Genomic DNA, 21,585 nt, shown 5'->3' on the forward strand with positions numbered 1-21,585 from the left:
TTTCAAAACTTACTGCATCTTTACACTGCAAAATGAGATTTATTGACAAGGATTGTGAGATACAGGATCTGCACACTTTGAAGATAATTGGTGCAGCTAGCAATGTTGATGGTTTGTACATTCTGCACAAAGAAGTCAAAGTTCTCCCTCACATCACAGCAACTTCCCGCAGCCAATTTTCTCAGTCTTTATGGCATGTTAGATTAGGGCATCCATCTCATGATAGGCTTGTTGCATTGCAAAAGAATTTTGAGTTTATTTATTGTACAAAACGTACAAATCGTGTCATTCTTGCTATCTTGGCAAACAAAAGCGATTACCCTTTTCTGTTAGTTCTAATACTGCAACTAATGTACTTGACCTCATTCATGTTGATATTTGGGGACCTGTTTCTGTTCCCTCTTTTACTGGGAAGCGTTATTTTTTTACTATAGTGGATGATTGTTCTTGAATTACTTGGATTTTGTTCATGAAAACTAAAACTGAGGCTTCTTCATTGGTTAAAGATTTTGTCATTTTTGCTAAAACCCAATTTGATGCAGTGGTTAAAACAATTCACACAGATAATGGGCCTGAGTTTTTAATGCCTGCTTTCTACAGCTCTAATGGCATATCTCACCAAAGAACTTGTGTGGAAACTCCACAGTAGAATGGCATTGTTGAGGGCAAGCATCAACACATTCTTGCTATTGCTAGAACTCTCTTGTTTCATGCTCATTTACCAAAATCTTTTTGGAATTACAGTGTTGGACATGCGGTTTATTTAATTAATCGACTGCCAACACCCTTTTTGCAAAACAAGTCTCCATATCAAGTTCTTTATAAGACTTTGTCAAATCTTTCCCTTCTCAGAGTCTTTGGTTGTTTAGCATATGCTGGCATCCTTGCACGACAACGAGCAAGCTGGATCCAAGAGCAAGAAAGTGTTTACATCTTGGATTCAGGGAGGGCACAAAGGGATACTTGCTCTTTGATTTGCAAACTCGAGAGATTTTTTTATCTCGGGATGTCCAATTTTATGAGAATTGTTTTCTTTACTGTCACTCCAATAATGCCAATAATGACAATTTTTTCAGCTTCCTCTCATTCATCTCATGTTGCATCTCATCCCTTTGATTATAAATTTTTGGAAGGGAGTCAGATACAAGTTTTAAATACTGATGATGCAGCCACTCAACCAAGCTTGCATCACCTAAATCTCAGCTAGCAAGAAGATAATGCTTCCTCTGAATTAAATGAAACTGATGAAATTCTCCCCTATCCTGAAATTCATGATCATTTGGAAATCACATCTGCATCACATGAAGGATTTTCAACTCATAATTCTGCTGCTCTGCTTGAATCCTCTATTATTCCTGAAGTTACTGATTTAAGGAGATCAACTAGGCACACTAAACCACCTACATACTTGCAGGACTATGAGTGTCAAACCATCAACACTGTTTCACCCTCATCGCAGCTTACTGCTCAAAGGTATCCTCTCGCTAATGTCTTGTCTTATACTAGGCTTTCCCCCATGCATTTTGCATTTTCTGTTGCTATTCAAAATTTAGAGCTTAAAATCTATGAGGATGCAATCACTCAAACTTGTTGGCAAGAGGCAATAAGAGCTGACTGCCTTGGAAGAAAACAAAACATGGAAGCTAACTTCTTTACCAATTGGAAAGAGAGCAATTGGATGTAAATGGGTCTTTCGTACTAAATACCACCCAAATGGTACAGTGGAGAGGCACAAGGCAAGACTTGTTGCCAAAGGATTCACACAAGTGGCTGGTGTTGACTATCGAGATATCTTCAGTCATGTAGCAAAGCTAGGGACTTTGAGAGTGGTACTTGCTGTTGCAGCAGTAAAAGGGTGGCACCTTAAACAAATTGATGTCAACACAGCATTTTTACATGGTGAACTTGATGAGGAGGTATATATGAAGGTGCCTCCAGATTTAGAAGCCTCGCCTGGTCAAGTTTGCAAGCTTGAAAATTCCTTATATGGATTGAAACAAGCGAGTAGGTAGTAGAATTGAAAGCTCAAATCTGTTTTACTCCATCTAAAATTCACTCAGCGTAAATCAGATTACAGCCTCTTCACCAAGACTACTTCACTTGGATTCATAGCAATTCTCGTGTATGTCAATGATTTAGTATTGACAGGTGATGATCTAAATGAAATTAACTCAGTTAAAGACGTTCTTCATGAGAGATTTCGGATCAAAGACATGGGAGACTTGAAGTACTTCTTTGGTCTAGAAGGGGCAAGATCCAAGACAGGAATTGCTTTGTACCAGAGAAAATATATTCTTGATTTACTCAAGGAAACAGGATTTGAAGGGTGTAAACCTGCCACCACTCCCATCAATTATGGAGCAAAGCTCAATAAAACTGCTGGAAAATTGCTCACTGATTCTAGTTAGTATAGAAGAATTGTGGGCAAGCTCTTATATCTAGCAAATACCAGGCCTGATATAAGCTATACCATTGGGAAGCTAAGCCAGTTTTTGGACTGTGCCACTACTGAGCATTTGAAGGCGGCACATAGAGTGCTGCGTTATGTAAAAGGTTTCCCTGCTGCAGGCCTTTTCCTCTCTGCAGAATCTGATTTACAACTTACTGGTTTCTCTGACTTTGACTGGGCTGGTTGTATTGACTCTCGCAGATCCATCTCGGCATATTGTTTTTATTTGGGACCATCATTGGTTACTTGGAAGCGTAAGAAACAACTTACAGTTGCAGCCTCCTCCTCAGAAGTAGAGTATAGAGCTTTAGCTCTGGCCACCAGAGAAGCCCAATGGCTGAGCTATGTTCTTCAAGATCTTGGTGTTCCAATCACAAAGCCTATTAATTTATACTGTGATAGCAATTCAGCTATTTACATTGCAACTAATCCTGTGTTTCATGAACGTACCAAGCATATCGAAGTTGATTGCCATATAGTCCGTGACAAATTGCAAGAAAAGTTTATTCATCTTCTTCCCATTTCCACCAATAATCAAGCTGCCGATATCCTCACTAAACCTCTTGCTCTTGGGCCTTTCAATGCAGATTATTCTAAACTTGGATTGTTGGAACTCTTTTCTCCCAATGCTCCAAGCTTACGGGAGGGTGTTACTTGATATTTATTCTATTAGTTAGAATTTGTTAATATAAGCTATTATTTCTCTTTGTATAGAAAGTTGTTAGTAGTAGGTTTGATTGCACAGAAGCAGAGTATAGAACTTTAGCTCTGGCCACTAGAGAAGCCCAATGGCTGAGCTATGTTCTTCAAGATCTTGGTGTTCCAATCACAAAGCCTATTAATTTATACTGTGATAGCAATTCATCTATTTACATTGCAACTAATCCTGTGTTTCATGAATGTATCAAGCATATCGAAGCTGATTGCCATATAGTCCGTGACAAATTGCAAGAAAAGTTGATTCATCTTCTTCCCATTTCCACCAATAATCAAGCTGCCGATATCCTCACTAAACCTCTTGCTCCTGGGCCTTTCAATGCAGGTTATTCTAAGTTTGGATTGTTGGATCTCTTTTCTCCCAAATGCTCCAAGCTTACGGGAGGGTGTTACTTAATATTTATTCTATTAGTTAGAATTTGTTAATATAAGCTATTATTTCTCTTTGGATAGAAAGTTGTTAGTAGTAGGTTTGATTGCATATGCTGAGCTATATAGTTAGTTAGAGCAGCTATAGTATTCTGTTAGAAGTAGTATTTGTATAAATAGCAAATTATAGCTTTGTATTCTTTGAGTCTCATCATTATACAAGTTCAATTCTCAATTCCTTCTTGACTTCTCTGTTCTTGTTCTTCTCTATTCTCACATGCAAATTTTACAGTGCCTTTGATTTTATTTTTGGTGCTTGTTTGAGAGGTGTAGTATAAATATGATTGGAAAGACATTAGAAAAAGGAGTTTATATGATACATAACAGCACAAGGGAGAACAAATTCAAATGATTCAAATGAATTTGTGTTCAAGAATTTAATATGGCGAACAAATTCAAATGATTCAAATGAATTTGTGTTCAAGAATTTAATATTCAAATGATTCAAATGAATTTGTGTTCAAGAATTTAATATGGCGTGTCCCGTGTCGTGTCATCCTGTATTCATGTATTATAGATTATAAATGAAGCATCTTACTAAAAAATTTTTTGAAAACTTATTTGGAATATTACTCTTAATTTTCATTATATGTTTCAAGAATTTGAATTTTTTTTCGATTAATTAACACTTTTCACCGTGAGAAACTTGAATTAAGGTCATGTGATTATGTGCTTTTTATGGGAAAAGATTAAAACAGCAGATTCCTTCATTCCTTCTTTTACTGTGAGCAACTATACTCTCAACAAAAATAAAGAAAAAAAGAAAAAGAAGAAAACCAAAACTACAGTGGGGTGAGTCAGTAGCATATACAATGCAAAGCTATTTTTTTTCTCCCCCACATCTCCCAATTTCAGTCCAGCAGACCAAAAATTAATATGTCACAAATCAGAATTCTATTTAAAAATTTATTATTGGATAATAGATTGCTACATATACATAACGGGATTCAAACCCCAACACTTTAGTAGTTTTTCAAATCATGTTCCTTTGAAAAACCTCTTGAAACTAAGATAATATCATGTAAATTACATGGTAGCCTACTTGGTCACAAAAAATGATAACATACTAAAAAAGTAAAATTACCAATACTCTCCACTTTGCGTTCGTGACACACATGTTCGTAATATAACTCCACACTTGCAGGGTAATAATTTCCAATCAAATTTATGTACAAACCTATAAGCTGTACAGTAAGTATACAACAGCGTTCAAGAATTACTCAGATCCTGAGCATCACATCATTGATGATGCATCATTTGTGAAAATAAAAGATATTCGGCTGAAACTTGAGCTCTCCAACTTGAATAGATGCACGTGGTGGATATATTACCATTTACCACGATAAACCTGAAGGAAAGAAAACTAATGTCAAATTAAATTATCTCACTTGTTGAGAAACAAAAATGAATCTTCTCGTGTATGATTTTAACCAGAAAAATTATAATAATAATAAGTGCTACCTTGATAGACTTGTCAGCATATCCAACAAAAAGTTTTCCTTGACAGCTTAAAATAGCCGTTACAACAGAACTGCAAGAAATGGTACCGAATGCTCTGACTTCCAATTCGTCATCTCCAGCTAATTCCTAAATTCAAACAACTTTATCAATGAATTCATGTGTTCATTAAAAACACAAAATAAAATATCATACTTAAATTTTGGCAAATTTAAAGCAACTAACAGTGCAAACTAGCATTACTAAGTTCATTTTTTCTCTGTGATTCCCAAAACACAGCACATTTTGCACTCTACCTGTATATTTATATTTTTGTCCCAGCCACCTGTATAAAGGCATTGCCCTTGCATGCTCATAGCAAAAATGGCACCATTATGTAATGATTTGGAACTCATGAACACATCATTTCTCCATACCTAAACAAACAAAGAGATGTTACCCAATGATGTTGGTAGCTAATATGTTGATCAAGTCCATATTTCATATCAAGTGGACTATATTTCATTATTAATCTTCAAGAAACCTTTATGCAGCCGTTCTCATACGCCGCAACAAGCAAATGTCTATCAACAGTAATAGCTAGGATAGACTTCATTTCTCCAGGCATACCTTCCCCTAGCACTGTCAATGGGCTGTGATCGCTAAGACTCCACAACCGAATGGTTCCATCCCAACTACCACTGTAAAGAACCTCATCACACACTACAAGAGTGGAAACTACAGACCTATGACCAGTCATTGTGCACATCAAAGTTCCATCCTGGTAAGAGTACAGAAAACCAAAGAATGAATTTCTCAATGACTACTTTGTTTTAGGGTTGATATAAGTAGACCAAGCAAATGCTAATCTCACCTTTAACAACCAACCTTTTATTGTTCTATCTCCACTTCCGGTGTAGAGACAACGACTTGCTGAAACAGTTAACGAATGGATACCACTGAAGCGCCAATCCTTCTGCTCATACCATTTCCTTAAGGGGTCTTGCCTGAGAGGAGCAGAAAGTCCCCAGACAAATATGCCCCCTCCATTATCACCACTTACACACAATGGTTCTTTATCATCTACATAAACTATAGCCATGACTTTATCCTCATGACCTTTAAACGTGTGTGAAACAGAAAAGTCCTACATAAAATTTATATGGATGAAATTAACAATAGAATAAATGAGAAAGAGTTTCCATCGTAATGAGATTATTCTATCTAAAATACAGCCTGTAAAAACCTATCATGTAATTGTGTTTTCAAGTCTTACCAGCAACGACCATACTTTGACAGTTTTATCAAACGAAGAGCTAAACAGATATCCCCCTGCAAAACCACACAAATGCTTATGGAATGGAATATAATTCTTCACTGCATAACCAACTTCTATCCTAGCATACCCAACACCAGAAGTGAAACTCTGACTGTAACATGGGTAAAGCAACATTAATGCAGAAACTGATCAAGAGCCTAGTTTATGTCACATTACATGCCATACCAATTTAAGCATAGAATTCATGCCATACCTAGTTTATGATTGATAGAGACGTGTTTAATTTAAGCATAGAATTCATACCGCCAATTGCTAATCCAGAGATACAATCCAGATGTCCTCGCAGATCTTTAAGTTCAGCCATTCCCTTAGATAAGCTAGCAACCAAATCTGCATCGGGTTTCTCTTCCCCATCAACAACATCTGGTGGCCCATTGTCTTCTTTTTCATTCAACTCATCAAGAACCAAGCAGCAACCAGTGCTGCTCCGATTAACCATGACCTCCAAGTTTTCCAGAAAATCGAATTCAGGTTTGAGTAACATATCCTGAATGCACTTCCGCACATCCACCACACTCATGCGGTTTCCCGGATTCATGTCCAAACATTTGCAAAGTGTCCCCCTCAATGACGGATATTCAGAGCCAAGTTTGTCTTCCAAAACAGAACTAACTTTCTCCACCCAACAAACATAACTAGCTGATAAGTCAAAGCCATTCTCTTCACTCATTTCAAAGGGAATCTGAGGGAGTGCATCTCCAATGAGAAGCCACAACAGCACACAAGCCAATGACCACACATCTGAGCCATACCCGAACGGATATCTGGAATGCTCATCCTCCGGATTAACAGCAGCATCCTTCTGCAGTAATCGAAACAAAACCTCAGGGCATAAAAAAAGCTCAGTTTTTAAACAACCCTTAAACAATCCCTCGTCTTTCTGCCTAACCTTGTTGCCACCAGAAAAACTATACACAGTCTTCCTTCTCATAACCAAAACCTCATTCAAATCAACACAAACACCACCAAGCTCATCGAAAGCAAAGCACGAAGGTCCTAAACAACCAGCAGCCAAACCTTCCAAATGCAAAGCCAGCATAGAATCACACACACTCTTCCCAATCACAGCAAAGCTTAAAATCCCATCTTTTTTATCTTCCAATCCCAAACCAAGGAACCCATTCTTCAATTCACCAAACTTCTGCAAAATGCTACCACCATTGTGCCTCTCACACACCAGGTACAATGACCCATCCACTACCTCCACTTCACTCCACAACCCATAAACCCTAAAAACCCTGCCCTGCCTCACAGAAGCTTCTAGAATCAAAGCTAACTCCTCCCTCACAGCCTCCTTCATCCCCACCAAACATTCCATAATCCTCGCAGCATAACTGAACTTAAACTTCGAACAATTCAAAACACGAGGTAAAGAAAAAACAGGAACAAGGCTCAAACACTTGCTATTTCGAGAACAAACACTAACCCTACCCTTCAACGAAGAACTCGAACCAAATTGCCCTCGCAACACAAACCCGCTGGGTTCGGATTCGGGTTCAGGTCGGGACTCCACCGAAACTGCGTCGTGCGGGAGAATCCAGTCCTTCCACTTGGCATAGAACTCGTCGGACCAGAACCGATCTCGAATTACAGACCGATCATCACAACCGTCGATCGTTGACCGTTGAGTCGGTTTCACCGATCGCGAAGAAGAAGAAGATGATGAAGAGAGGCAAAGCCTGAGAAGGTCGATGTTCTTTGGAAGAGACGAAGGTCCTTGCTCTGAAGAGTACTTAACGAGCTGTGTACACGCCGGGCACCGAATCGTGTTCGGGAACCGCAGCGGAAGCTCCACGAGGCATGCTTCGCAGACGGAGTGACCGCAAGATAGGACCCTAGGGATGGAAACTTGGTTGTCGTAGCGTTCGAGGCACACCGGGCACTCCGGCACTTCCATCGCCGGCGGAGTTTTCTATCTGCACCGTCGTTTCTGGTTCTGTGCGGAATTTGGAGCGCGAAACGTAAACAGTGTTGATCTAAAACGGCGTCGTTTTCTCCAATGAGCCTTTTTTCCTTTGGACGGATTTACCCTCGTGTTTAAATCCGAATTACCTAAATTGCCCCTTTCGTCGTTGTGTTTAAGGTCTACTCGAACGACTAATGCGTGTTTTGAGAGATCTGAACTCTGAGCTGAAGTCGCTGCTTCTGATCTCAGTTGAGGTAAGCTTCTTCCATTTTTCTTTTAACCTCTTCGTTATTCTGTTTGTTTCCTTAGAAAATGCGAGATGATAAGAAATCAAAATTACTACATCCCTGAATTCAGTTTAGATCGATGTGCCCTAACAGCATTATTGGGATCCATTAAGCATTGGTTGTTGATTTTTTGTAATCTTCTTCACTTGATTGATAACTTCAGCTACTTGTTAAGTGAAACGTAAAGTTGTGCCTACGAACTGTTTGTGTTTTGAACTCATTCACAGTTGTTTGAATTTTGCAATTTGAAGGCCATGGCGGGGTCTGGGAGCTCCATGCTGTATTCCTTTCTGATGTTCACTGTAATTCTCTCGCTTCAAGAAATGTACCGTGCGAAATTAGCATCGACGGAATTGTACACTATACTTGGAGGGTTTATCAGCTCTCTTCTGTTTCTTGTGCTCCTTACTGTGAGTTTTCATCATCAATCTATTGAATTCTTTCTCATGAATCAATCACATTCAGGCACATGAACATTAGCATAGCAATATTTGATATCATTGATATGGACACACACTGGAAGGAGGGACATCTGTTTATGATGGCATTATAATGAAAGATATATCTTTCGCTCATTCCTTTTCGAATATGACTCGTTTGGTACTTTTGTTCGGTCTTTTTGGCAGAGAAAGCAATTATATTTTAAGATATGTTGTAATCTGTGCTTGTTAATGTACTAAGGTTTGCCTGAAGCAATCTAGTCGTGCACTTAATAATAATTTCTCACTGCATAATGCTTCCTATGAGAGGTGCCATTTTTTGTAATTTGATTTCAGAAGGCTTAAAATTTTTTTTTTCTCCCATATATATATGTGAATGCTTTTTTGGATCTATATAGTCTTTTTGTAATTATATACTGCTTTGTATAATTCTTTCAAGAATTCCATCAGAGCAAAATCTTCCAAGTAAAATGAAGGTATTTAACTATTTATATTTGCTTTACATCTGTGCTTTCAGTTCATTGGAAACTACCAAGAAACAGTCGGCGCAAAAACTGGTTGGGGTGCAGGTATTGTAAATTTCATAATGTTTGTCTGAATGGGTTTGGTTGCATTTGTACTTATTCATGTAACAGAAGAAACTACATGTATGATTACTGGAACTGAACATTTTGCATAAAATTTATTAAACGTTATTGGTGGTCATTCCTTTGTCAACTTAGTTTTGTCAGTAAATTTATCACCCCTTCGGAGTTTGCTAATAGCAACTTTCTTTTGGGGTACATAATAGCATTTCTTTTTATTCGATAAACTATATGCATTAAGCAATATTAACAATTCTAGAAGAAAATGAAGATGAAGTTGTCCTGTGAATTTTATGCTCTAGGTCACTCATGCTATTTATGATGAGTTGTGTGATGACTAGCACTTAATAAACGACATCTTTATACCTGCGAATTGCATGGTCCATAGGATGAGTCTTTCAACTCTTTCATTCCCCCTGGTGTTTCTGTGTATTTCCACCTCAGTTTCTCATGTTTTTTTGTGTTTACAAAATGGATGACAGTTTTTTATCTTTTAATTCACAGTCTTCATAGCAGAAGCAGTTGCCCTGATTGCTGCAAGCACAGTCCACAGGGTTTGCATTACTACATGGTATGCTCCTCCCAACTAGCAATAGACACACTACTACCTCTTCTGTGCAAATAATAGATTGCCAGTTAGATATGAAATCATACTCAAGCATAGCATTAAGATGGTTCCAAATCCAAAATGTATAAATTGATATTTTGGTTTATTCATATGGACACTTGTTGATCACCCTTCTAATGTTGGCATAATTGCAGTTTCCTGTTCTCGGCTGTGTTGCTGTATGAGGTTAACAAAATCTCAGGATCAGTGCTTTCAGTTCAAACAAGCGACTCCAGAAGTAAAAAGTATAGTGGGAGAGGTTAATCTCGTGTGTTCTTATTATGTATGCTCACTGTCTAAGCATCTTCAAAGATTTTGTTTGTAGAATTAGTTAACTACCCTATTATCTTTTCTAAAGTTATCTCACTTTTCCATGTTACAACTTCAGTGCTGAATTCCGTGATGTAAACGATGAGCAAATTACCAAACTAGGATTATCGAGGGTAAAATGAGTGTTACAACTTATAAAATGACTTTTCCAGTTTTCCTTAGTTGACCTTGTTTACTAAATTATTGAGGGTAAAATGAGTGTTACAAGGGTTCTGATTGTTCAAAACTATCACCTTCGCTGAAGTTTCTTTTTATTTTATTTTTTATTTTCTGTTAGTATCATGGATATGCAAGACTTTTGGCAATTACGTTGTATAAGATCACTCGGTCAAATCCATAATTAACTTGTGATGGTGCAAATTAAGTAAGAGAAAATAGTAGCACCTTTTCTTCAAGGTCGAGTCATTCAAATTGGACCATTAACTTGCTATGTGCACTAGCAAACTAATGATCTATCTGGCCATGATTAATCAAATACTACTTATAAATACTAGAACCGGAGAGAAATTTTGATATGTAAAACTTCAGAGGGGCAGTAATTGGATAATACACAACCGACTCTTTTTACCCCCTGAATATGCAATGCATGGAATAGAACAATCAATAAGCAAACTTATGACATTGAAGTCCTCTTACACCATCCTGGTTTTCTAGATTTTGTTCTTTTTTTACTATTTGCTTTGAACTGTCCCAAAGTCCGGTTTGATTAAGAGGATTGAAGATATCTTGGACACATATATGTTTGAATAACAAAGTATTTTACAGAGTTATTTAATCAAATTTGTGGTTAAATATTTTTTTAATAAATTTAAAAATTAATTATAATGTAATAGTATATAATTAATTATTTGTATAGAATTCTTTTATGAAAATTAATTTTTATTGTTAAATTTTTTAAAAATATTTTTACAGCTATTGTGTGTATATTGTCTAAATATTTAGATGATATTTTTTATTTGATAGAAAATCATAATCAACTGTGATCAATCAAATGGAGAGTTGGACACCGATTAAGGAAACTCCCATATCAATAATGAATAATCAAAATAATAATAAAAAAAATAAAGCAAAAAGCGCAAAAGAATTAATAAGCAAAAACCGCGTATAATGGTGGTTGGTGGCAAACTGGCAAGTGGCAATGGAGTAAACATCTGTAAATTCCAATCCCACGAAAACGCCACCACACCGCACCACCACCGACCGGAGTGAGAGAAAGTGAGAAACAAAAGAGACGCACACAAATAGAAAGAAGCATCTCAATCTCCCAAAATTCACTTCTCTTATTCTCTCTCTATCACGCCATTCCCGCCATTTCTTCTTCGCCATCGTTCTCGCTCTCCATCCCATTTCACTTCCCCTTCCTCCTTCCCTCTGTTTTTTTTTTTCCCCTTTATCCAGTTCCTTATCGCCACCGAACAACAATTTCGGTTTCAACGTATCCACTCGGACCAAAATTTTTATTCTTTTTCACCCTACCAATTCAATTCCTCTCATAAATTTTAACAAATTATTTCGTTTCAGCTCTACCTAGCTCAACAAAAACACCTTTTTAGTCCCTTTTTTGTATACCCTAGATTTTACGTTTGATTGGTTCATTTCTAAATTCTGATTATCGTTTAGTCGCTAAAGTTCTAATCTTTCCCCCCAAAATGGACGAGTTTGGCGTGTTGACCGAAAGGTTTGGCTTGAAACCGCAGGGAAAATCGGCTCCGATGGCCTCATCGAAGCGACCCACAGGTGTCGGTGGATCCCAACCTGGAATCAATTCGTTCAATCACCCCAAATCTTCTTCCCAAAACGGATCCAGATCTCACCAACACTCCGATTCTGATTTCGATGGCATTTTCAGCCCAAGCAACAATAAGAAAACACAGAATTTCGGTGGCCTCGGCGATGGCATTGACGATATCTTCGGCCCGGGCGCTAAATCTAATACCAGCAAGGGTTCTTCCTTCGATTACGATTCGATATTTGGCGGTTCGAACAGGCCGGTTTCGAAGCCTGCTTCGAACAATGATTATGTGAACGACATATTCGGTGTAATGCCTGAGAAAAAAGGCGTTGGTGTTGATGATCTGTTAGATAAGATTGGAGGGTTAAATTCTAGTACCAGCAACAAAAGCTCATCCAATGTGAAAAAAGCACCTGATTTTGATGAATTGATACCTGGGTTTGGTGGAAGCAGCTCTTCAAAGAATGGGTATGAACTATGGAAGCTTTGATTGCTTGATTATATGTCCTGTTGTTGTTTTTTTAATTGTTGAGGTAACTTGCAAAATTAGTATGATTTATGCGTTTGAAAGTGTTGCACTTCCCTAGGGTCAAGCACACATGTCTTTTAGGTGCAAATTATTGTTATCTTCTAGGCTTCTAATAATTTTTATTTTGGTATATTAATTAGATTTCTTATGAAGCTACAGAATAGGACTGCTTACTAGCACGTGGTTTTAAATTGTGTGTGTGGCGGTTAACTTATCTGCATTGAGTATCATGTGCTCCCAGCAAGCTTTGGGAGGTGTTTTGAGCATCTTCATTACTCTGTTGGTATAGTTTACTGATATGTTGAGGATCTATAATGTGTTATTTATATATGCTGGTATATTATGCTGGTGTAAAATCTTGTATTTTAGGATATTAAGTTGGAGAAAATGTGGAAAAGGACTCAGCTGAGAACTAAGTTTTACATCTTCTGTGACTTATATTTCCATGAGACATGTATTTAATAAGGTTATATGAATTTGGTTTGAGCAACATATGTGAAATGGGAGTTCTGTTTGTTACATTGTTGCTACCATATGTTTCTTCTTTTTCATCTTTTACATCTTGTAATGAATTCAGACGCATCCCCACCTGATCCTTGTAAGGGTTTCACAAGTTTGGATGAATAACTTTCTTTTCTTGGTTTGTGCATTGATTGATCCTGGACTTGAGCCTAGTCGTTGTTCCTAGTGGTGTATCAAATATTCAAATTATTGATGCAATATGGGAATTTAAAAAAAAAAAGAAAGAAAAAAGCATTCTGGCAAATTACTTGGTACTATACTGCAATCTACCATTTTACTTTTACTAGTGATTTAAGCTGCTTATCACTTAAGTAAAAAATAAATGCATGCAGATTTTGTGGCCTTCTTTGTTGGTAGGTGTGTCTCACTTATCCATCTACTCAGTCTAACAATCTCTTCATGTGTTTTTTTTTTTTCCTTATCTCTTTATTTTGTACTTTTCAGAAGAGCAAGTAATAAGTCTCCTAAACCAACTGCCACTACAAACAAACCTGCTGCCGCCTCTCATGATGATCCATTTTTAGTGTTTGAAACCACTTCACGCGCAGCATCTTCGGAATCCTTCTTTGACTCTTTGGAACAGATTAATAAGTGGAATAATTCCAAAGGTACAAGAGACAGCTCTGGTGCTTCCCCAATATTAAGACCTCCACCTAAGGCAACAAATGTTACATACTCAAATAAAGGTTTTTCTGAATGCTTGAGCTAAAAACTACTGCTACCTATCTTTCTTTCTATCACTACTAAGCAGTTTTCTGAATTATGTTTTATGCAGTTAACAGCTCAAATGTATCATCGATAGATGAGCTTGAGGAATTTGCCATGGGTAAGATGCAGAATAATGCTACCAGAAAGGCCAATATAAATACTGGTGACACTAAACGAAACTTAGCTGCAAAAATCAACAAAAATAAAGGAGGTCCGGCTGCAAGAGTGAACCAATCAAATGGCGTGGACGATCTTGAATCCTTTTTTGGCACAGGCTCTCGGTCAAGCAGTGTACCAAAGTCAAGGGCTTCAAATATGGTATATTATTGATATAAAACGCTCAAAAGATTTGCTACATTAAAGAGGCTATGTTAATGAATTATTGCTAATGCCTTGTGTAGGATAATACGTTTGATCATCAATTGAATGATAAAGGGAGATCTGGGGTGTCACAAGGGGTGTCACATGGGGTGCCACCTGTTTCCTCTGCCAGTGCAAAGAAACCTTCAGCAGCGACATCTTTTGATGACCTATCATTAATTTTTGGTGGTAAGTTGTTTATGTTTATTATTTCTAATTTTTTTTTATAAGGAAGTGAGTTTATTCTCATCATATCTTCGACTTTTGGCTGCAAAAGGTTCCCCAACATCTGAATTCCAGGAAATTGAAGGAGAATCTGAAGAGAGACGAAAAGCAAGATTGCAACGTCATCAGAGGACCCAAGAGCGATCGGTGTGTATTGTTATCTTTTAGTTTTCTTAATTCCAAGTAATATGGAAAAAGAGGGATCATTAATTCAAATTATGTCATTCTTTAAAAATTATATACAAAATCAGAACAAGAAAATACTCAAAATAGTCAATTTATTTATTTTATTATTTTGAGGAGTTAGGATTGCTTATGTTATGATACAAGCACTTAATTTAGAAAATCAATTCTGAGTTTTTTTCTTGAAGGTAAGTTATTGAAAAACCTATCCAAATGCGCCCCTTAGGTTTCCTAAATTGATTTAATAGTCAAATCTTTTAGTTTAATGATCCATATAGACCCGTCATGTGATATTTCATATACTTATGGTACTCTGAACTTAGAACACAAATGATGTCTTCATGGTTTGTACTGGACATCGAACTTGATTTGTCCGTGCATAATAGGTTTATATTGAAATAATCTTACAAGACATACCTTTTCACTTTGCTTTCTATCGGTCTTTTCCAGTTAAAAGCATTGGCTGATATGAACCAGCGTGACCATCAAACTAAAATGGAGCAAGAAGAGAGACATGTAAGCTTTTAGTGTTTTTATTTCAACTTTGATTTATTTCCAACTATTATCATGATGCAATTCTTTTGTTTTTACCTTATATTTTCTCACACTTTCTTGGGGTGTGATTTGATTTTAATGTGGCAGAGAATCGCCGATTATACGGATGTTCAGATAAAGAGATGGGCTGCAGGAAAAGAAGCCAATATGCGGGCATTGCTATCATCATTACAAGATGTATGCTCTTTTGACATTAGTTTTGCATTGCTAATACACCATTCTCTTTAGTTACTACTCTAATGGGAAGTGTAAAGGAAATGAACACAACAAATTGTTTGGTTTTGTTTTTAACTGGGTAGTCAATTATTACCCGCTTCAGAATAGCTATAGCATGAAAGTGTAAGCAAGAATGACCAGATCCTGTCTAGAATATTATTGTTACAAGATCGAAAACTAGATAGAATGCACCATATGTGGTTGAATTTTTTAATTTTTCAATCAATTTATCTCGTTCATCAATGTTTCTGTTCACTATGGTTGTGCTAAATTATCTTCGCAACTGAATTATTTATGTTGGTTATAAATGAAGTAGACTACTATTTCATCCCGTCAAATTATGTATTGTTTTAGAAGTTTTTGAGTGCTATAAAAATTTCACTTATTTTATGATTTTATTTCTTAATTGTTTATTTTATATATTATTCCGTATCAAATGCTAGAGCATATTTATTAGCTTTATTGTACAGGAAAATGATGCATTTTCCTTGTGTATATTTTCATTATTTTGTTTCCTTTTACCGAAACAATTCTATAATTTATTTCAGATCTTTATTGTTATTTTTCATTTCTCAAATCTTACCCTGAATTTCATATTCAGGTTCTTTGGTCAGAATGTGGATGGGAGCCAGTGTCTATTACAGATATGATCTCTTCCACTTCGGTGAAAAAGGTTTACAGAAAAGCAACTTTATGCATTCACCCAGATAAGGTCCAACAGAAAGGTGCCACTCTTGAACAGAAATATATTGCAGAGAAGGTTTTTGACATCCTCAAGGTACAAGTTCATACCCTTTTAACCCTCCTCAAATAATCTTTTAAGGAAAAAAAAAAACACCAAGACTATGATATTTATTTGGGTGTGGCCCTTCTCCAAACCCTGTGTTACGCGGGATGCTTGTGCATCAGGCTACTCTTTATTGCAGTATGATAAATATGTTACTTTTTTTATTTTGATGTTGTGATCCAAAACACAGGCAGCGTGGACCAAGTTCAATGCGGAAGAGCTTTCTTAGACCCCCTGCTAAATTTTCTTTGCGAATCATAGCTGTATGTCTAGGACTTGTGCGCGTCTTCAGTTTGAGAATATTCACTTGAATTGTTGGTTTTGTGCGGTTGAGGATATAACTTGGCAAGAGTTTCTTTTTCCTGATGTGTTTATGCTTGGAATGTTCATTTTAAGTTGTATTGTACAGTAATGTACTTAAATGTTCATTGAGGTCAGTGTACAAAATTTGTAGTGCTCCTTAGCAATTTAGACATGCCTACCTAAAATTCAATTCAGCTAGCCCTCAAATTAGAGGTTATCTTATATTTAGATTGTGCACGTTTGCACACCTGCATTTGATATGTTGTATGAATAATATATCATTGATTTTTTATTTATTTAGCAATATTTGTTTGTGATCTCGAATTCAATCAAGTTTCGGTTCCATTTTGTGGATAGGATGGCAATTTTAATTACAATGCGACTCGAGCCAAGTATATTGAGTCTTTGCGTCATAAATGTAACAAATTAATAGATATAAGCTTTATAAGTCATAGTGTCATACCCTATTTCAACGTCGAGATTTTGGTTGGTCAATTTAATATATAAAACAAGAACTGAATGAGAACTATATACATATATTAGTTATTTTACATTCGGAAAAATTACAATTTTAATAAAATAAATCTCAAAAAAGATGCAAATGACAAAATGAATCAAATATATATAAGTAAATTGATTATACATTTGATTTAGTTTGTTAAAGGTAACATATATTTGGAGGTAATTTTGTCATTTATGTCTTTAGGAATTTATTGTGTCAAAATTGTAATTTTTTAGAGGTCAAAATAGTTATTTGCTCGAATTTCTTATATAATGTGGGATCAATAAAAGAGTTATATATATTCACTAGTGACGAGAAATTAAAGTTAGCATGCCATTTGAGATATAAACTATCTCGGTGTAAACAGTGTAAACAAGTACTACTTGCATGTTCTATATAAGCAGAAAATTCTAGCATTCTTAAAGAGTTCTATTCAAACCTCAAATCAAGTATCCCAAAAGTATTCAATTTACCCAGATTTATTAAATCTTAGTAGGGCCAACCTATCAAAGGAAAAAGTTTCAAACATCCTTGTCAAAATACATTTCGGTAAGTTAAAACTTAGTTTAGTAAAGTTTTTATTTTTTAAAAAATATAATATTTATGTTTAATAAATCAAATTAAAAATAATTTTTAATAAATACAAGTAATATAATTCGTTTGGTAAAATAACTTTTAAAATTTAAAAGTACTATAAGAGACATAAATTTAAGAGTTAAATTTAAAAATTAATTAAAATATGAGATTATATTAAATTTTTAAATTTTTAAAAGCACAAGTCAACTTTAAAAAATTCCACTTTAGGTGCTTTTAAAAGTACTCTAATCTTTTAAAAGCTACAAATATAAACACATGATTTTTTTTATTTATTAAACACAAAATGAGGAGTTTGTATTTTAAAAAATCGCACACTTCTTTAAAATATTTTACCAAATTAAACCTAAAAATACTGAGATTCAATCACATAAGATCTAAATGAATACGTATAAAGACATTGTTTTTGCTTCATTTGTAACATGTGTAACATTAACAAGGATCTCCTTTCTAATGATGATGTCCATAATATAATACAATGTCCTAACTTCTATGCCATCTTACACATTCTTACTGGCCAAGTTGTTAGTGACATGTTTTGCAATAAGTGATTAATTTGAATCAAACAATTAATTATACCCCAATTCATCACTTCATATATACATTCAATTTTTCAAATTGGATTAAACCCAAAAAAGTCTGAAAGTAACAGTACTAAATAATAATATTTATTGCTTTATTAGTAGTGGATACTACTGTCAATGAAAGCGAGGAAAGTGTATCTGCCTTTCCCATGCTCTTTGGAGATTCTTCTTTATTCCTTCATTAACATTAAATTATTAATTTTCCGTACGTTTTATATATATATAGCTTTAAGAAACATAGAGAAAACACTTTATATGTTGTGGTGAGAAACTTCCTATATCTTCCCACTTATCACCCACTAAAGGAAACCAATAGTCCACACCCTCATGAAGGAAGAGAAAAGCAAGATAGATTTCTCTTTTTAAAAAAAATCACATGATTAAGTATCGGTTTAATTTTGGTGGTGGGATAACAATTACTTAATCAATTATTAGTTTAATTTTCATACAACGAAAGTATAAAAAAAAATTTATAGAGACATTCGTGTATTATTATATTATCAAAACTAACTAATTTTAGAATTTATTACTTAAAAAATTATCTACACAAATGAATTTAATGGGATGACCATATAAAAAATTTTATAAGAAATAAACTCATTAATATTAAATTACACTAATTAAAAAAAAGTAAAAAAATTATTTTGCTCATCATAATACACTTATTTAATAACTAAATTATAGTGTAAATAATCTATTATATATTCTACTTAACATGGTAAGAAAGGTAAAGAGAGAAAAAAAAGTTAGTAAATATGACATTTAAAATATAAAAATAAAAAATATATCCAATTAAAAGTTTTTATTTTTAATGTAATTATTAATTAATAAACCAAACCAAAAAAGTTTTTAAAAATCCAAAGTATCTAGTGATATAGACAATTTTAGTATTATTTAATTTGGAGAGTCAAATTTGAAATACTCAAATAATAAAATGAAATGCACTAACAATCACTAGTAGTGTCTTTTAGCTTATACAAAGTGCAACTACTTCAAGGTGGGAATTATATTGGAAACATGCAAATCCAACTAATTTACTAGGCCTGTTTATGCCAACCATCTGAATTTTAATTTGATCTTAATATTACAAAACATGGGTTTGTTATAAAATGGACTAACAAGATTGGAATAACAAGTAATTATGTTTTCATTAACACTACTAGAGGTGTATAAAAATTGAATCTGATCAATCCAATCCACATATCTAATTCTTATCCGAAAATATCAAATTCATAAATTGTTAGATCAGGTCAAATTAGTCGAATTTAGAAGTAAAAACATGTATATCTAATTCAATTCGATTTGTGTACATTTTAAAATACCACGTTTATTATTAAGTTAACTTTGTTAAAGGACTCTAAATTTTAAGTTATATATATATTTTTTAGTTGCTCACGGTATCTTCTATTTTATTAGATCAAGAACTACTTTATTATAAATCTAAATTTTATTTAAGGGTTTACTATTATTTGCTAATGAGTTGTTGGCTTATTACATACACAAGACAGTATTATTTAAACTCCAACGCTTATTTAAATGAACAAATGAATGGTCTGACTTGGTCAAGATGGTTTAAGTTGTTACATTATTATTGTTGGAAATTATATGAATATGATCCTACATCTTTGTAAACCCTTTAAAGTGGAGTCAGCTTATTGCTTTAATGAGAAGTCTTATAAGGCAATTCTTTACAAAAAGTTTATGGACTCTCTTGTAAAGGTGACTACAATCTTATACATATATATGTATATGGAGGCCTCAAATTAAAGTTAAAACAAATACTACTTTCATTCCCACAAGATTGTAAATACTAAATTAAAATAGCCTCTTGTTCAAGCTACACACTGAGTAATGATCTAGTGTGTGCTACTCAATCTCCAAAATTCAGAGGCAGGTAGGTTGTTGGGCTATCTATTTAAAGAACAAGCAGACGTTTATAATCGTGTTCCCATTACAATAATTATGTGGACCACAATTTATAGCCCATTAATTATTCATAAGAAAAGAAAATTAATATCATTGAAATTTTCTATGCAAGGTGAGGTAGTCTTCATGACACTTTTTTAATTTTTCTTAGAATTATGTACTCATTTTTTTTAATATATATATGCTTTGCACGTACCCTCAATCCAACAGGACAGGAATTAATTCGTTACAAATCTTAGCTTTATTTAAAGGTAGAGGTGGCAACACTATCCAAACTCGTGGGTATCCATCTCGCCCCTACTCGTTCGAGGCAGGTAATTACCCATTTTCGTACTGGAACGAATTTTTAATGGGACGGATTCTTGGACAGGATGAGATCGAATTTAGATTAACCGTTCCTGCCCGTCCTGGTATATATAATATATGTAATATATATAAAATAATTAATAAAATAATTAATAATATTATATCATATTTATATTTACTTTAATTTATATTATGTATGTAATGATAGTTATATAAATTTTAAAATTTAATTTTATTTGTTGGGTTTTATTAATTATAAGGGCGGGACGAATATCCACAAAAACGGGTTAGAGTTTAACTTTTTACTAGCAGATAAAAGTAAAACGGATTCAATGTGAGTTATTGGAAGGTGAGACAAGATCAGATAGGACAAAAATTCGTCCCATTGTCACCCCTATTTAAAGGTTTATTATTGTCTAATGAATCTATATATACAACGAAAAATTCAAACTTTCGATATTAGCTTAGATGGACTAATAAACTAACAACTTGGCTAACCTCGTTAGTTAATAAATGGTCCTAAACTTGAAGCTCAGACTGATATATATTAAATACGATTAAGGCCATTACTTTACTTTGATGGTACTTTAAAAGCAAAGCAGACCCTTGCATGTTGGAACATGCATGAAAAGATCACCACCAATTCAAAGCACATATTTGTCTCAAATATATAGCTCTGATCTTATAAGCCACTTTGTGATGATCTAATATAAGGAGCCATCACGCTCAAGTTTTGATGGTCCAGATTGAACGAGATTCTATCTTTATTTCAGTGCAATTCTATATATGGACCTTGCATTTTCCCACTTTCAGCGGTTCATGGCTAATGGTTTAAGGTACAGAATATATAACACCTTTTTTAACATAATCAAACCTAAACCATGTGTTGTCTCATCAATTTGAATTTAGAATATGTGCATGTATGGAGAAGTAAGATAAATGTGTTATATTTTTTGTATATAAAGATTTGTCTCTTACTCTATGTTTGTTGTATCAGTAATACTAGGAAAAAAAAAACAGTTAGAATT

General features: G+C 34.6%; 3 protein-coding genes across 6 annotated transcripts; 2 read left to right on the plus strand and 1 right to left on the minus strand.

Annotated features, from left to right (window-relative positions):
- Positions 1–4,529: 4,529 nt before the first annotated feature.
- LOC107460685 (uncharacterized) lies at positions 4,530–8,280 on the minus strand. 4 transcript variants are annotated; one of them, XM_016079069.3, is made up of 7 exons: positions 6,615–8,280; positions 6,309–6,364; positions 5,907–6,179; positions 5,577–5,813; positions 5,350–5,469; positions 5,057–5,182; positions 4,530–4,943 (listed from the first exon to the last, which is right to left on the minus strand). In XM_016079069.3, the coding sequence occupies exons 1-7, from the start codon at positions 8,266–8,268 to the stop codon at positions 4,923–4,925; spliced, it is 2,487 nt and encodes an 828-aa protein (XP_015934555.1). In that variant the 5' UTR covers positions 8,269–8,280; the 3' UTR covers positions 4,530–4,922. The 4 variants fall into 4 exon arrangements, 2 of the variants coding, with proteins under 2 accessions (XP_015934555.1, XP_052109470.1); XR_002366482.2 differs by lacking the exon at positions 4,530–4,943 and having other exon boundaries at positions 5,058–5,182; positions 5,663–5,813; XR_001586518.3 differs by lacking the exons at positions 4,530–4,943; positions 5,057–5,182 and having other exon boundaries at positions 5,351–5,469; positions 5,663–5,813; positions 5,921–6,179.
- Positions 8,281–8,391: 111 nt separating this feature from the next.
- On the plus strand, positions 8,392–10,686 carry LOC107460688 (uncharacterized). Its single transcript, XM_016079072.3, has 5 exons — positions 8,392–8,531; positions 8,816–8,974; positions 9,522–9,573; positions 10,093–10,159; positions 10,351–10,686. Exons 1-5 carry the CDS (start codon positions 8,472–8,474, stop codon positions 10,457–10,459), a joined length of 447 nt encoding a protein of 148 aa, XP_015934558.1. The 5' UTR covers positions 8,392–8,471; the 3' UTR covers positions 10,460–10,686.
- A 947-nt stretch (positions 10,687–11,633) lies between these two features.
- On the plus strand, positions 11,634–16,969 carry LOC107460687 (auxilin-related protein 2). Its single transcript, XM_016079070.3, has 9 exons — positions 11,634–12,725; positions 13,753–13,994; positions 14,084–14,334; positions 14,418–14,565; positions 14,654–14,748; positions 15,235–15,300; positions 15,427–15,516; positions 16,157–16,333; positions 16,533–16,969. The coding sequence occupies exons 1-9, from the start codon at positions 12,175–12,177 to the stop codon at positions 16,569–16,571; spliced, it is 1,659 nt and encodes a 552-aa protein (XP_015934556.1). The 5' UTR covers positions 11,634–12,174; the 3' UTR covers positions 16,572–16,969.
- The last annotated feature ends 4,616 nt before the right edge of the window (positions 16,970–21,585 follow it).

This window comes from Arachis duranensis, chromosome 8 (assembly GCF_000817695.3).
Source record: "Arachis duranensis cultivar V14167 chromosome 8, aradu.V14167.gnm2.J7QH, whole genome shotgun sequence".
In the NCBI taxonomy this organism is placed as follows: Eukaryota; Viridiplantae; Streptophyta; class Magnoliopsida; order Fabales; family Fabaceae; genus Arachis; species Arachis duranensis.

Coding starts and splice junctions, on each gene's coding strand:
- LOC107460687 (XM_016079070.3), top strand. CDS start 12,175: ATGGACGAGTTTGGCGTGTTGACCGAAAGGTTTGGCTTGAAACCGCAG. Junction 14,749..15,234: donor AGAGGACCCAAGAGCGATCG/GTGTGTATTGTT, acceptor GGTCTTTTCCAG/TTAAAAGCATTGGCTGATAT. Junction 15,301..15,426: donor TGGAGCAAGAAGAGAGACAT/GTAAGCTTTTAG, acceptor TTAATGTGGCAG/AGAATCGCCGATTATACGGA.
- LOC107460685 (XM_016079069.3), bottom strand. CDS start 8,268: ATGGAAGTGCCGGAGTGCCCGGTGTGCCTCGAACGCTACGACAACCAA. Junction 6,365..6,614: donor CTCTGGATTAGCAATTGGCG/GTATGAATTCTA, acceptor GTGGTTTTGCAG/GGGGATATCTGTTTAGCTCT. Junction 6,180..6,308: donor TCAAAGTATGGTCGTTGCTG/GTAAGACTTGAA, acceptor AATTTTATGTAG/GACTTTTCTGTTTCACACAC.
- LOC107460688 (XM_016079072.3), top strand. CDS start 8,472: ATGCGTGTTTTGAGAGATCTGAACTCTGAGCTGAAGTCGCTGCTTCTG. Junction 8,975..9,521: donor TGTTTCTTGTGCTCCTTACT/GTGAGTTTTCAT, acceptor CTGTGCTTTCAG/TTCATTGGAAACTACCAAGA. Junction 9,574..10,092: donor AAAAACTGGTTGGGGTGCAG/GTATTGTAAATT, acceptor TTTAATTCACAG/TCTTCATAGCAGAAGCAGTT.